Source organism: Cheilinus undulatus, linkage group 15, assembly GCF_018320785.1.
Source record: "Cheilinus undulatus linkage group 15, ASM1832078v1, whole genome shotgun sequence".
Taxonomy (NCBI): Eukaryota; Metazoa; Chordata; class Actinopteri; order Labriformes; family Labridae; genus Cheilinus; species Cheilinus undulatus.
This window is the reverse complement of record NC_054879.1, coordinates 34,091,695-34,106,296: the sequence shown is the minus strand read 5'-3', so window position 1 is coordinate 34,106,296 and position 14,602 is coordinate 34,091,695. Positions and strand designations below refer to the sequence as shown.

At 38.9% G+C, this 14,602-nt stretch overlaps 1 protein-coding gene across 18 annotated transcripts in view; it reads left to right on the top strand.

Annotated features, from left to right (window-relative positions):
* Window positions 1-14,602, top strand: part of mycbp2 (MYC binding protein 2) — a 112,540-nt gene that overhangs the window by 12,233 nt on the left and 85,705 nt on the right. For all 18 annotated transcript variants that reach the window (XM_041806818.1, XM_041806810.1, XM_041806813.1 and 15 more), the window contains exons 3-5: window positions 7,732-7,947; window positions 11,699-11,852; window positions 14,148-14,344. In XM_041806818.1, coding sequence (XP_041662752.1) covers window positions 7,732-7,947; window positions 11,699-11,852; window positions 14,148-14,344 — 567 coding nt within the window. The remainder of the gene's footprint in view (window positions 1-7,731; window positions 7,948-11,698; window positions 11,853-14,147; window positions 14,345-14,602) is intronic.

The window sequence follows — 14,602 nt, the reverse complement described above, 5'->3', positions numbered from 1 at the left end:
AGCTCTATGGGGCAAACTTGATCATTTATTCAACTGATACATTTTTTTTTTTTCTTAAGTCCTCAAAGATTTTTGAAATATTTGGATGAGAAATTATTTAGTTGTAATTACAAGAAATTCTGTCTTGTTTCTCAAGCTGCCACTATGTTCTCTAATCCAGTAACTCAAGACCTTTTTTCCCTTGGGCCCCCCTCTACTGGTGTCTGAAAGGAAAAGCTAAGCCCCCCAGGCCCCACCTGGAAAAACTGAACATCTAGTAGCAATTAATAACACAATCCAAACATAACATTGCTTAAAAAAAAATCTATGCATAAACTATCCCTTATTATGACGATGTATTAGGGCCACTCTAAAAAATTAAAAACAATAAAGAGGATCTGTTAATTTAGAAGAATAAACTCAGATTTTTAAAGTTTAAAAAAGCTGGAATTTTTCAAGAAAAGCAGAAACTTTTGATTTTGTAAGTCGTGACTGTATGAAGCCAAACTTTTGAGTTTTTGAGATTATATAGTTGAAAATCCAACCCCTGTTTTAGTTTGGTTTCTGACTTTGAAATTTCTGACTTTACACTGTTGTTGATTATTGGCATTAAAAACTTGAAATTTTTGAGTTTCTAATGTCAAAATTTACAATTTTTTAACTCTGAAATTTCAATTTTTTTTTCCTGTAAATCACAACTTTTTAAAATTCAAAGTGCAGAGTTGGTTTTCTGTAAATATACAACTTTATTATCTAAAATATTATGACAGTTTTTGCTCAAAAATTAATAGATCCCCTTCATTTCGTACATTTTAGTGTGACCCTAATACACAGTCGTACATTATGTTTCTAATACCCTCGAGACCTACCATAAATAGTAGCAAGTAGTTATCTAGATGGGAAATACAATTGCAATCTTGAAACTGATAAAAATATGTTCTTTTTTATTTTAAGGGCTATAAAAATCTTGTAGGATTCTTATTTGTAACCCTGCAAAGCTAAAAACCCAACCTGTTTCCAAACAGTTTTGGCAGTCAAAGGTTAAGGTTGTTTAATAAATCTTTTATGCTACATCTTTAACATCAATCAAAATGATTGAAAATGTGAGGACTTCAAGGGTTCCAGTGCACCATTTTGATAGCTTGCATTTTTTAGATTTATTCTTGGGCTTTTTATACTGTTATTCACTGTCCCCCTCTATCAATAGACTCAGAAACAGGGGTGAGAGAGTCGGGGGGAGACATGCAGGAAAGGAGGCACAGGTTGGACTTAAACCTGGGCCACCCTCATACATGGGGCGTAACCTAACTAGACCATCTGCACCCCTGATAGCTCACTTATTTACTCTCTCTGATTCTGTGATGACAAATCATCTTCAGCCTCTACTTTGGAAAACACGACTTTTATTCTTTTTCTCATTTTTTCCATAAAGCTGGCAGTCTGAAAAAGCTGGCAGTCTGAGTGCGGTCAGGGCTCCTGTATCAGCCAAAGCTTTTAGATAGCCATTAAATCATCAGTGAAATGCAGACAGACACACAAAAGAACCATCAGATGAGCAGCATGTCAGGGTTATGAGTCTGTGCTGCTGAAAAATGAGAAGCAACCACAAACCATGAGCAGATTATTGTGCTTTGCATATGTGTATCTGCCTTTTTATATGCATGCCATGACGTAGCTTAAAGGTGTAAATATTCATGACAGGATGCTGGTGATTTGTGAAGCTTTCAGTTTGTGTCAACTGTGAGGAGACGTCTAATTTCATTTTCTCTTGCATTGTTAGGACCATCTTTCAAATTACAACAAATTTATGTCACAGCTCGCTGGTTCCTGCCAGCTTGATTTATACAAATACAGAAATTTCCATTAACAGCCTACAAGAGTAATAGCTGATCTGTCTTTGATAATGGAGAGTTTTCTTACATCAGACAACATAGGCAAGTATTTCCATCAAAAGAAACAATTTAAAGTTTCTATGAACATTGACTGGAAACCATAATATAAGAAAAACAAAGACCGAAAAGTAGCTGATTGAACAATAATTTTATATTAATTTAGACTGCACACAAAGCACAAACAGGACTGACAGACATGCACGTATGGAGGGTGTCAGAGCAAGGGAGCTGCACTGGTTAGTGTCCTAAGCAGCTGGGGGTTCAACACCTTGATAAACCCCCAACTCTTTGGCAGAGCTCAGTAGGTAAACTGGCATCTCTTCAGCTAACGCAATGTTGAATGCATAAAAATAAAATCGAAATTAACCACCAGAATCCTTAAAGCATGGCCCAGAATTACAGAGTTTCATTTCACAGATCATCAGCTTCATCAAGCAGTATTTTGTGGTCTGCTCCACCCTTTTGTTTTACTTTCCTCTCCCAGGAAACCCATTTTCTCATCTGTACTTTGCTGCTATACAATCTCTGGGTTTTATGTCTTATAAAGTGCCCTTTTCAGTGTTCTCCTTTGTGAATGCCGTACAAGCACTTTGTCACAAATGCTTCTCCAGCAGTGAGCCAGGAGAGCCGCAGACAGTCCTGTTAGATGAGAGAGCAGCTAATATCCCTCACTCCCCACCGAGGATGTTTGAGCAAAGGATGAATGACCTCTCTCCCTAAATAGATGACATCACCCTCTCTGATTGTGATGCCAGAAGCGCAACACTGCAAGAGAGGTACAGTCGATCAATAGTGTTCTCCAGAGGTTGCTTCAGGACTGTAGTTAAAAATGCTTTGCTTGGTGGGAAGGAGAAAGCTTATCAATTAGTTGGCTTATCAAGTTTCTGTTTCAGATGGAGTTCGTCTAATCATAATGGTTATTTGCAGCTAAATGCTTAAGCTTTGCTGTAATGATTTTATTGCTAATTGCCCCTGTTGGGTTTTCTGCCTCGTTTATATCAATTAGGGTAGACTCAATAAAAACATAGCCTTCTTTAAAGCTCCTGTAGAGAGTTTTTGGTTGGTTATGAAATGCTCTGAAATCAATACCAAGTGCCTCCTTATGACCTACAGAAACCAACTAGACCATCAGAAATGGATTGATAAATCATTTAAATTAATTTTTTTTGGTTCTCTTGCCATCTGTCTACTGGGTAGGTGCCACTTAAGACATTTAATATAATGCTGGAAAATACTGTTTTTGATACTCTTGTCCACAAGGGATGCCAAAAGTGACAGTCCAGAGGTTGCTCATTAAAAAATATTGCATATTTTACCCCTTTAAGACAAGTTTATGGGGTGTGCCGATGGTCAAGTGGTTTAAAGTGCGCACCATGTACGTGGGCGGCCTGGGTTCGAATCTGGCCTGTGGCCCTTTGCTGCATGTCTCACCCCCACTCTCATCCCTGTTTCCGAGTCTTTCCACTGTCCTCTTCTAACCAATAAAGGCACGAAAAGGCCCAAAAATAAATCTCAGGGAGAAAAAACAAAAAAGACAAATTTATATTGGTCTCAGAGGTCCCCAAAACATGCCTGTGAAGTTCATTTATGAAAAAAACCCCTCCAGTATTGGATTTTTCGATGTCTCAAAATCCCTCTGTTTCAGATCTGCTCAGAACAAGCTGATTCTGTGTCTGTGGCTTTAAATGTTAATGAGCTGTCTGACTACGCCCCTGATTCTGCCCCTCTCAGGAAATGGATGTGGCTCTCCTGATCTGGAGAACAGGGTGGAACTTTCTTCAAAGCGGGGAGGGCCAACCAAACCTGGGGCACATATATTTGTTAGAAAAGCCTAAAAAAGTTTATTTTTTGCATAGTATGCCCCCTTTAAAAACAGTCTATAAATTTCAGGGATGTCAGAGAACAGTTGTTAGAGTTATTGAGGAGGAATGTTGTCCCATCCTTGTATAATGTAGGATTGCAGCTGCTCAACAGACCTGAGTCTTCTGTGCCAGATTTTTCTTTTTCTGATGCGCCAAATTTTTTTCTATTGGTGAAAGGTCTAGCCTGCAAGCAGACCTGCTCAGCACCCGGACCCTTCTACTGTGAAGCCATCATGTTGTTATAGATGAGATATGAGGTTAAGCATTGTCTTGCTGAAATATGCAAGCCCTTCCCTGAAGAGGGTGTCTAATTAGGAGCATATATTGCTCTTAAACCTCTGTATTCTTTTCAGCATTGATAGTGCCTTTTCAGATGCATAAGCTGTCCACGCCAAAGGCAGTAATGCATACCATCAGAAATGCAGGCTTTTGAACTGTGCGCTGTTAACAAGCTGGATGGTCCCTCCCCTGTTAAGTACACAGGACCCTATGTCCATGGTTTTCCAAAAAAGAATACCAAATTCTGACCACAGAACAGTTTTCCATTTTGCCTCAGTCATTTTTAAATGAGCTTAGATGGCTGTGTGTTTTTGGATCTTGTTCCCATATGACTCTCTCTTTGCATGGCACAGCTTTAACTTGGATTTGTAGATGGAGAAAGCAAAAAAGGACAACCTAGCAGGTGCTCCACATGCACACATACCCAGAATGTCCACACTCCCCCACTGACTCTACTTACACTTTTCTTGCTTCTGCAACACCTTAACTCAGGGGTTATCTTTGTCTCCCATCTACACCTCTGTGATGTTCATAGTGAAGGTAAAAGTCCCAGGGCCACTTTGAAATGGTACTATGACTGAGCCTAATGACTTAAGCTCCTAAAATGACTAGGTGCTGTCTGACCACTTCATATCGTTTTAATTTTATTCTGAAATTGAGGCAAGAACACTTCTGAAATCTTTCTGCACAGGTTATATAAAAAGTTGGGTAAGCCATTTGCAACACTGACTGCCGTACTGAGCTGGTAAACACTGGCCAAGCCTAGTGTGTACAAAAGTGAGCCTCCTGAGAAGTCCATGCTGAAGGAGGAGTCATTTCATGTCACTGGTTCTTACTGACTTAGAGGTAAGGACAATGACAGAACAGATGGCGTAAAGACCAACTGTCAACAGTTTCTACACTCATGACATATTGCTGTTATGTAATATGTTTCAGGTTAAATGTTGCAGCTAACATTTGTGCAGTCCCTTAGGGTTAAACTTTGAGCTTAAACCTCTGGGGAATTCTCATGTGTGCTTTTATATACCAGACGAGAGGAGAAATTAACCCACTTATGTTACTTAGTTGTGAATATTAGGCATTCCAATTGCAAATAAACTCAAAAACAAAAAAGTGTCCAATGTTTGAGCACTTCAGCCAGTATCACTTCTCTATCTCTTTGTTTTTGGCTCTCAGAAAAATAATTTTGCATCTTTATGAGATGCAAAAGGGCCCTGTTTGCCACCTGTGAAACTGCATAGATCACTGCTTCATCCCTCTTTCTCTTGCACCAGCTTTGGTGCTTTATATGACTGAAAAGTCTGTCTTTTATGCAATTTTTCTTTAAAAAAACAAAACAAAAAACAAACAGATTGTACCATTTTAAAATACATGTAGAAATTTCTAACAACCTTAATGACGAACTGAAACTGCTTTTCCCTGACTCACAATATTCGACTATTGTGTTGTAAACAATGCAGTGATGACATGAAACAAGCTGAAACCAAAATGCAGCAATATATCATATTTAGATTTGGTTCAGAGTCAGACCATGTGGCTACTAACACAAACACTGAAACCCTTGCTTTGTCCAAAAATGACCAGCTAAAAATGAAAGGTTACACTGGAACATTATTTCTATTCTTTGAGTTTACGGTCACTGCTAATGTGTCCAAGATATTTTGGCCCCAGTACCAGTGGACTTGTGGATGACACTGTAGCCTCACAGCAAGGAGGTTTTTGGTCAAATGCTGGTCAGGCATTGCCTTTCTTTGTGGAGTTTGCATGTTCTGCTTGTGCATATGTGGGATCTCTGAGTGCTATGGCTTCTTCTTTCAAACCGAAGACGCGGTTGTTGGTGATTCTAGAGTACTTGTAGGGATGCACAGAGGCATCAACTTAACATCAGTGTTGGCCCTTCAGGTGGGAATCAACCATCGGCAGATAATGTGGGCATGAACTAATATGACAAGCAGGATTCTCATAAGAACTTTAAGCTGAGATTTAGCACACCTGACTGCTGGTTCAGATAATAGATTTATTATTGAGCAGAAGAAGGTCCCTATTTTCAGGCTGCAGCCCCCAAAACCACGGTGCCAGAGACTGGGGATTCCTACTGATCGTGGAGTGGTAAAAGCATAGTTGCGCCCTGCTTTGTACCCTCAAGAATAGTCATCTACAGTCTTAAGTTTTTTCACTTATATCAATAATGGGTAGCATAAACACTTTAAAATCATTGAAAATGTTCTCTATTATTTGGAAGAAATCTTGCAACCTACCTCTCAGTGCGTCACAACCCCCCCAGGGGATTCTGGCCCCCACTTTGGGGACCACTGACCTATTGGACAAACTCTGATCTGTGGGAGTCTTGAACATTGGTATCAGACTTGGCCAAATTGTTATTTTAAACAACAATATATCAGTATCAGTCCTGATTTTTACAGTTGGTGTTAGGATTGGCCGATATTAATTTTTACTGTCAAACCTTCCCCAAATTTTACCAGGGTGAATGGTTTTCCTGCAACATTGTGCAAGCTTTTCCCAGCGTGCATGAGTAAGCACAGAGAGCAGAGCGTGCACCTCTACAGGAGCTTTATTTAAACCTTCAACAAAATACGTGGAGTCAAAAATGCCATTTATTGGGCGACGTTTGCAAGAGCACTGGAACGGATTTATAGTTGAAGCATTGTTTTTTCACTTCAGAGGTAAACTGAACTATATCAGGACAGTCGATCAAATTATGTTCCTCTCTCTTTATGGGTAAAAGAAAAGCTATGACTGCTAGCATAAGTACAGAGGACACTGTTTTAAAAACACTGACAGTCATAAAAGACTGTATTAATTTTATTGCAACATTGCAATACAATTTAAACCCCTGCATTGTGGTATGTATTTATGTGTAAAACTCCATTTTGAAAACGGAGTAAAATGTGGAAGTACAAAAAAAGGGCAGTTCCTTGAGTTTCCACTTGGGGCTTGCTTTAAAAGCCAAGGTCTCTCCATAAGGTCCAATAAAAAAAATCCTCAGTCATACAGCAGAAATAATCACTTTTGAAACCTTGTACAAAAAACAGGTTTGGTCTTTGTCACTCATTTCTTTATTGTTAAAACTTCTGAGATGATTTTTTAAGCTCATTCATTGTGAATAGATTAGGTCTTAGTAAAGTTACATCAGATTTATAAATAGGATTGTTGCTGAGTTGACGAACAGCTGGGCACGTTGTTGCATTTTGCAAGGAGGCAAAGAGCTCCATCTCTTTGCCTTTTACTTTTCTTGAAAGATTATTTTTTGGGCTTTATGTCTCTGCTTGGATGGGACAGCCTAGACAGACAAAAAGTATGGGGAGAGAGACCAAAGGAAAACATGCACCAAACAGGACAGAGACTGGGAATTGATCCCTCTACCAGTGTGTCGAGGACTATTTGGAGCCAGCATTTCCAATGTGGCCATTACTGTTTTTTAAATACCAGCTGGTGACACTATCAAGATTACCTCTGTGTCTCAGAGCATCTTATTGCCCGATTTTTCCAATACACAAACCTAGTGTCTCAAATTTCTTTATGGACTAATGAAGAATAATAAAGGGTGTTGTTTGAGTAAAAGTTGCTTAATGTTTTATATAAACCCTCCCTCAAAGAACTGACACAGTTTGTACATGACTGTAGTGCTTGCTAACTAGCTCTCTGATGATTAGCCCAGCTACCCTTGCTAAAAATCTTTACTTTTGTTTTCTCCACAGGCTGAGAGTCTAGATGGAGTCCTCTGCGTGCCGGACATCAAGCTGCACAGCAACCCGTCTGCGTTCAATGTCTACTGCAATGTGCGGCACTGTGTGCTGGACTGGCAGCAGAGAGAGGCCTCCCTGGCGCTCGCCTCCCGGAGCTCGGTGCAGAGCGGCGACTCAGACAGCGAAGAGGAGGAAGAATACCGTGAGCCAGCCGTGAAGCTGCCAAAGGTAAGAGCAAGGGGTAGCGTTCGCTGCGTATGTGATTGCAGCTGAGCGTGGTATCAAGGCAAGATCCTGCCTGTGCCCTCTATCTTAAGGATACAACAATCCTTTATCTCCCCAGGCTTGTATGCAAGACTCATCCTTTTTATTGTTGTGATAATTGGTGTCACTTTACCAGAGGTTTGAAACCCCCACACAGGATTACAGCCTCTGCTCTAATTCCCCTGCTCCCTCCTCTCCTCTGCTCTCTGCTTTATCTTTTCTACTTTCTATCAGCTTTGATATAAAATAAACCTTTTTTTTTAACCTAGGAACGAAAGTGAGCATTGATATGCAAGGAATATTCTAATATGCTGTCTATTAACACTCATATGTCAAAATACATCTTCATTGTACTCAAGGAAAGTGTATCTAAAGTGCACCATTAAATAAAACATAAAACAGTAAAATATTAAACAGAAGAAACTAGCAAGCCTTTGGCAACAGACACGTACAACAACTAAGCATATAAGAGGAAATGCCTAAAAGGATTATTTTGGTTTCTTTGACATAAATAGCTGAATTAAGGGATAAAGATAAGGTTTTGGATGTCTTTCTTAAAGGCTGCTACCTTACAGTACCATCATAATGTGAAGTGAAGCAGCAGAGGCCTGGAAAATGAGCTGAACATGAATTGTAGGCTGTAGTTAAGGATTAGGCTCCAGAGATGCCTTTAGAATACATGAATTATGCCCTACTTTTCTCTCGTGCAGACTGGGTTGGCTTTTTAAAAAGGCTCACGACAACAGCACAGGCCTTTAATATGACAACACTGAGAGCTGCTCAGACAATATGTGTGTTAAGACTTGCATGCATGTACAGAAAATTACATGATCATTTCAAACAGTATTGTGCACTGATCTAGGGACATTTATTGAGGTAATTGAATGAAAGAGGTAAATTTCACAATCTAAATAATTTAGATTTTAAGTTGTTTTACACTTAATTTTTCTTTAGGGGATCAAGCAATGCAACAAACAATAATTGCCATAAAAAATATTTGGTATGATATCTAAAGCACAAGAAAATAAAAAAGGTAGGATATTTCTATTCTTAAAGTAAACAAAGTGTTGAACAGTTTGTGCTGGATTGTGCAAGATATTGACCAGTGAATAGGTCAAAGTCTATAGTAAAGAGTACAGAAAGATTTATCCATGTATTTCTAGTCAACATTTTGGTAAAATAAATAGACTTGATCAATAATCTTCTATTTTAGATCAATTAGATACACAGAAGTCTCTATAAAGATTTTAAATTACACCTTTTTCCCAGTTTCTTACAAGCCAGATACTTAAAATGCTTCCTGCTGTGTTTTTTTGTTCTTAACAATAAATACTAACAGTAGCAGTCATCAGAATCAGAAATGGGAGTTAAAATTGCTCCTACACAGAGTATCAGTGTAAAGGTATATAGATTAGGGCTGAACGATTTGCAAAAATAATCTAATTGCAATTTTTTTCCTCCAATATTGCAATTTAATATGCGATTATTCTTAGGCCAATCTTGTGTATTTTTCGACAAATTCAAGCAATAATTAATTTCATAAATTATAAATGCATGTGCATTGAAAACAATGAAATTATTTCAGAACCAACTAGAAAAGCTCTCAGAGAGTGCAGACTTCCGCCATTAGCCCTATCTCCCAATAGTAACGAATCCTTTAAAAAATTCCTGGATTCAGACGGTGATCCGGATCACTCCCAAAATCTAATCAGTTCTACCTTATGCCATTCCTGACATTTCCTGAAAATGTCATCAAAATCCATCCATAACTTTTTGAGTTATGTTGCTAACAAACTAACAAACTAACAAACAAACTAACAAACCCTGCCAATGACATAACCTCTTTGGCGGTGGTAATTAATACATCATAGCATGAATCTGAATATGGGGGTGCAAAAGCTTTAAACTATAAGGGAGGAGGCTGGGGTCGGGGAGGTGAAGCTGGCTACCAGCTGAGGTATGACTTTTGTGAAGTAACGCTAGGCTTCATTAGTTTTATTTAGAGTGAGCTTGCTATTTTTGCAAATGTGATGCCATTTGCTTTGTTTAAGGACGTTAGCATTTTTATGTCACCCATTTTGATGAAGAATAACACACATAAAACACGAAAAGGAGGATTTTTGTAAACCATTATAAAAAACGACACTTGAATGTTTGCATAATGTGGATAAAATCTCTGCAAAAATTGATTTATTAGACTGGTACATTCCAAGATGAAGAAGTATTGCAATTTCTGATGTTTGTAAATTGCTGCAGGCCATATTGCAATTTAATCTAATTTGCAATTAATTGCTCAGCCCTAATATAGATGGTGATTAAAACGAAGAAATAAGAAAAATATGTAAATTGTATTTATAATACATGTAAGTAAATTCTGTAGGAACCTAATAGGATTTAAAGAAATAAGAGAAAACAAGAAATAAAGCAGTATTTACAAATAGAAATGTTTATTAGGGCTGTCAGCGTTAATGCATTAATCTCAATGCCATTAAGGATTTAAAATGTTGATATGTATAAGATCTTGTCAGGTTTTTTTCTGGTATATACAAGTCATTGGCATTGAAAGTATGGTTGCAAGATGTTCAAAGTCTGCAAGTTAAATATATGTCATCAGAAGTATGCAAGGATTTACCACAGCAAGCTTTCTTACAATAGTAGAATAACAGTAAATGGATTAATTGGTGCAAATATACAATGAGGTGAGGCATTTTACTGCAGTGAGCTTTCTTGCAGTATTCAAGTAACAATTAAAAGAGTAATTAGTGCAAATGTGCATATGAGGTGAGACATTTTGCCGCAGTAAGCTTTCTTACAGTATTTGAGAAACAGTTGATAGATTGATTAGTGTAAGTGTGCATATGAGGTGAGGCATTTTACCACAGTGAGCTTTCTTACAATAGTAGAGTAACCATAAATGGATTAATTAGTGCAAATGTGCATTTGAGGGGAGTTTTTTTTTTTTTAACCGCAGTGAGCTTTCTTACGATATTTGAGTTACAGTACCCAAATAAAGATAAGTTGATTTTTGCCATCTTGAGTAAATAAAAATCTGGGCTATTAAATAAAGTTTTACTCCGTGTCGAATATCTAACATCCATCATATCTATATGGATCCTTGTTTGTTTTGTCTAAATACTGTAATGCAGGAAGTTTCTGTATTTTTAAGATAGAAACGAATTATATTTTCTGAACTTGGCTTTTTACTTCTTCTCTTATTCTAACTGCCATGATGTTTCCCATTTATTATCCTTTCAATTTTCCATTTCACTGATGCATTGCTGTCAGTTTACTGTAGCAAAACAAGTTCATACAGGAAGAAAGGAACATCAGAGCATTTTTTGGTTCACTAACAAGCCATACCAAAAGAAGGAAAACCAGTCTGCTTTCTAGACTAAACCTTTCCGTCTACTTCCCTTCCTCATGCACTCTAATGGGTTTGTCATTATAAAAAATGTTAATGGTGATGTTTGAAGTCCATGGTGGTATAAACTGTGGGCTAAATATAGGTTGTATAGTTGTCGACCAGTGTAGCCATGTTTGGAAGACATCCACTTTAACCTTTTGTTTATCAATTCTGTGCCGAATGTCAGGAGGTTTCCACTTAAATAGTTATTTGAAGTGGCTTCACAGCAAGTGTTGCTAGACTCTGACTGTGCTTGTGACAGCATGATGTTCACCCGCTCATTTAAATGTGCTTCTCTCTCTGTGTGTGCAGATCATTGGCATAGGCCTTTGTGGGGTGTTTGAGCTGATAAAAGAGACCCGGTTCTCTCACCCCTCACTGTGCCTGCGTAGCCTGCAGGCCTTGTTGGACATGCTGCAGGGACAACAGCCCGAGGGCTTCCAGACCGAACCTCCTGATGTGTTAGGTAAGGCTGTTAGTTTATCATGTACATATGCATAAACTAATGCAACCAAATAGGACTGTGTATTTGCAAAAACCTGGAAACACTTTTTTTTATTAAAAGTCACGTATCATACCCCTTTTCTACCTTTGAACACAGTCCCCTGTGGTATGACTGAAACGTTTGTGCCATGCTTAGGTCAAGATGTAACGTGGATCAAGTACCCAGTGAGGTGTAAACCAGCTTAAAGTAGTCTTTCTTAAGCTGTATTTCCACCAGGTGGTCCAGTTTGATTGAGTACTGATTGGTATGGTTCAGTACAGTAAACCCCAAAATAGTTTGCATTTCAACAGACACCCATACCCTCACTTGGTGAGTGGACTGTAGAAGGTACGCATGTGATGCCATTGGTAGCATGAGTCTCTGCTGTTCTCTGCATGTACAGGTGACAGATATCAGTAAGGAGTAAGCAGTAAACGGCTTTATTTCTGCTGAAAAGTGTCGTCATTTTAATTACTATATGTTTATGTTGTTCACTGTGGTCAGTACAGACCTTCAGCTGATGAAATATGTTTATAGATATGTTTGGAGCTGTAACGGTACATTGATAAATACACAAGATAAAGTTGAGCTATTTTGGTCTACTGCAAGCACTCAGTTAGTAAGGATTTAATTCTAAACCCCACACTTTTTCTCCTTCCTCTTACCTCAAAGGAAAATTACAACCTTAAATTTCAGCATAATAGCCATTAAATACTAGGGCTGTCTAAAGTGACAAGGCATCCAAGGACAATGGATTAACTTTATTAACTGTACATGAAGTCCTGTTATGTCTGATTAACCCAGATTTATATTACACCTATAAGGACTCACATGTTTTCAGCAACATGAACTTTAATATGGAGGTTGTCCCCCTTTGCAGCTCTAACAGCCTCCACTCTTGGAAAGGCTTTCCACAAGATTTTAGAGTGTTTCTGTGAGAATTTGTGCCCATTCATTCTGTAGAGCATTTACAAAGTCAGGTACTGATGTTGGATGAGAACGCCTGGCTAGCAATCTCTCTTCCAGTTCATTCCAAAGGTGCTTGATGGGGTTGAGGTCAGGGCTTTGTGCAGGCCAGTCAAGTTCTTCCACATCAAACTCATCAAACCAGCTTTATAGTCTTTGCTTTGTGCACTGGGACACAGCCATGTCGGAACAGAAAAGGGCCGTCCCCAAACTGTTGCCACAAAGTTGGAAGCATAGCCAAAATGTCTTGGTATGCTGAAGCATTAAAGTTGGCTTTCACTGGAGATAAGGGGCCTAGCCCAAACCCCAAAAAACACCCCCATACTATTATCACTCCTCAACCAAACTTCACCGTTGGCACATTGCAATCAGGCAGGTAATGTTCTCCTGGCATCCATCAAACCCAGACTCCTACATCTGACTGCTAAACAGAGAAGCGTGATTCTTCACTCCACAGAACATGTTTCCACTGCTCAACCCTGTCCATTGGCGATTCCCTCAACACTACTCAATTTGGCGCTTGGCATTGGACTTGGTGATGTGAGGCTTGCATGCAGCTGCTCTGCCATCAAAACCCATTTCATGAAGCTACCGCTGCACAGTTTTTATGTTTACATTATTGCCAGTGGACATTCAGAGCTCTATAGTTAGGGAATCAACAGAATATTGGCAGCTTTTATGCCTTAGCAGTTGTTGACCCCACTCTGTGGTCTTCTGTTTTGTGGCTGAGTTGCTGTTGTTCCTGAACCCTTCCACTTTCTAATAATATCATTTACGACTGACGGTGGGATATCCAATAGGAATAAAATAAAATCTTCTTATTGCAAAGGTGGCATCCTATCATAGTACCACACCCTAGGTCACTGAGCTCTTCAGAACGATCCATTTCGTATCAGAAATGTTTGCAAATAAGACTGCATGCCACAGTTGATTTTATCCACCTGTAGCAACAGGTCTGATTGAAACACATGAATTATATAATTAACATGTGTGGCCAAATTTATTTTTTTTAAGATTTATTTTTTGCCTTTTTGCCTTTATTTGATAGGACAGTGGATAGAGTTGGAAACAGGGGAGAGAGCGGGGAGAGACATGCAGGAAATAGTGCCACAGGCCGGATTCGAACCCGAGTCGCTTAACCACTCGACTACTGGCGCGCCCAAATTTATTTTTTTTAAGTGTTTGTTGTGTTGTTCTTTATGCTCTGTTTGAGTCTGTAAGAGTCTTGTATTTTTCATTTTATTACAAAACAATCCTATTTTTCTGTTTCTGAAAATGTCTAACGTGTCCTCCGCTTGTCTGCTCCCTCAGAGTCTCTTTTCCAGTTGTTGTTGGAGACCACGGTTCGCAGCACAGGACCCAATGATCCGACAGGACAGGCCATCACCGCTCTGTCCTGCGCCTGCCTCTTTAGTCTGGTTGTAGCCTGGGGAGACACAGGCAAAATTCTACAGGCCGTCTCTGCCATCTTAACCAACAATGGCAGCCATGCCTGCCAGACAATACAGGTAATTAACCAACTGAGAACAATTACACTGCACTTGGGTGTTCACTAGATGGTTTTCATCGTTCCTCCTCTTTTTTTTCTTTTGTCTTTGGCGTACAAGAAACACAAGTTAGTCATTCCTAATTGTTCTTGGCACTCATGCTAGTTTGTTACGTTTAGTTTGCCAGGAAGGATAACTGCAGGAAATTAGATGCGGACAAATGTTTTGTCTTTGAATATAAATTCCAGGTGAACATTGAGGTTGTATTAGTTGAAGAGC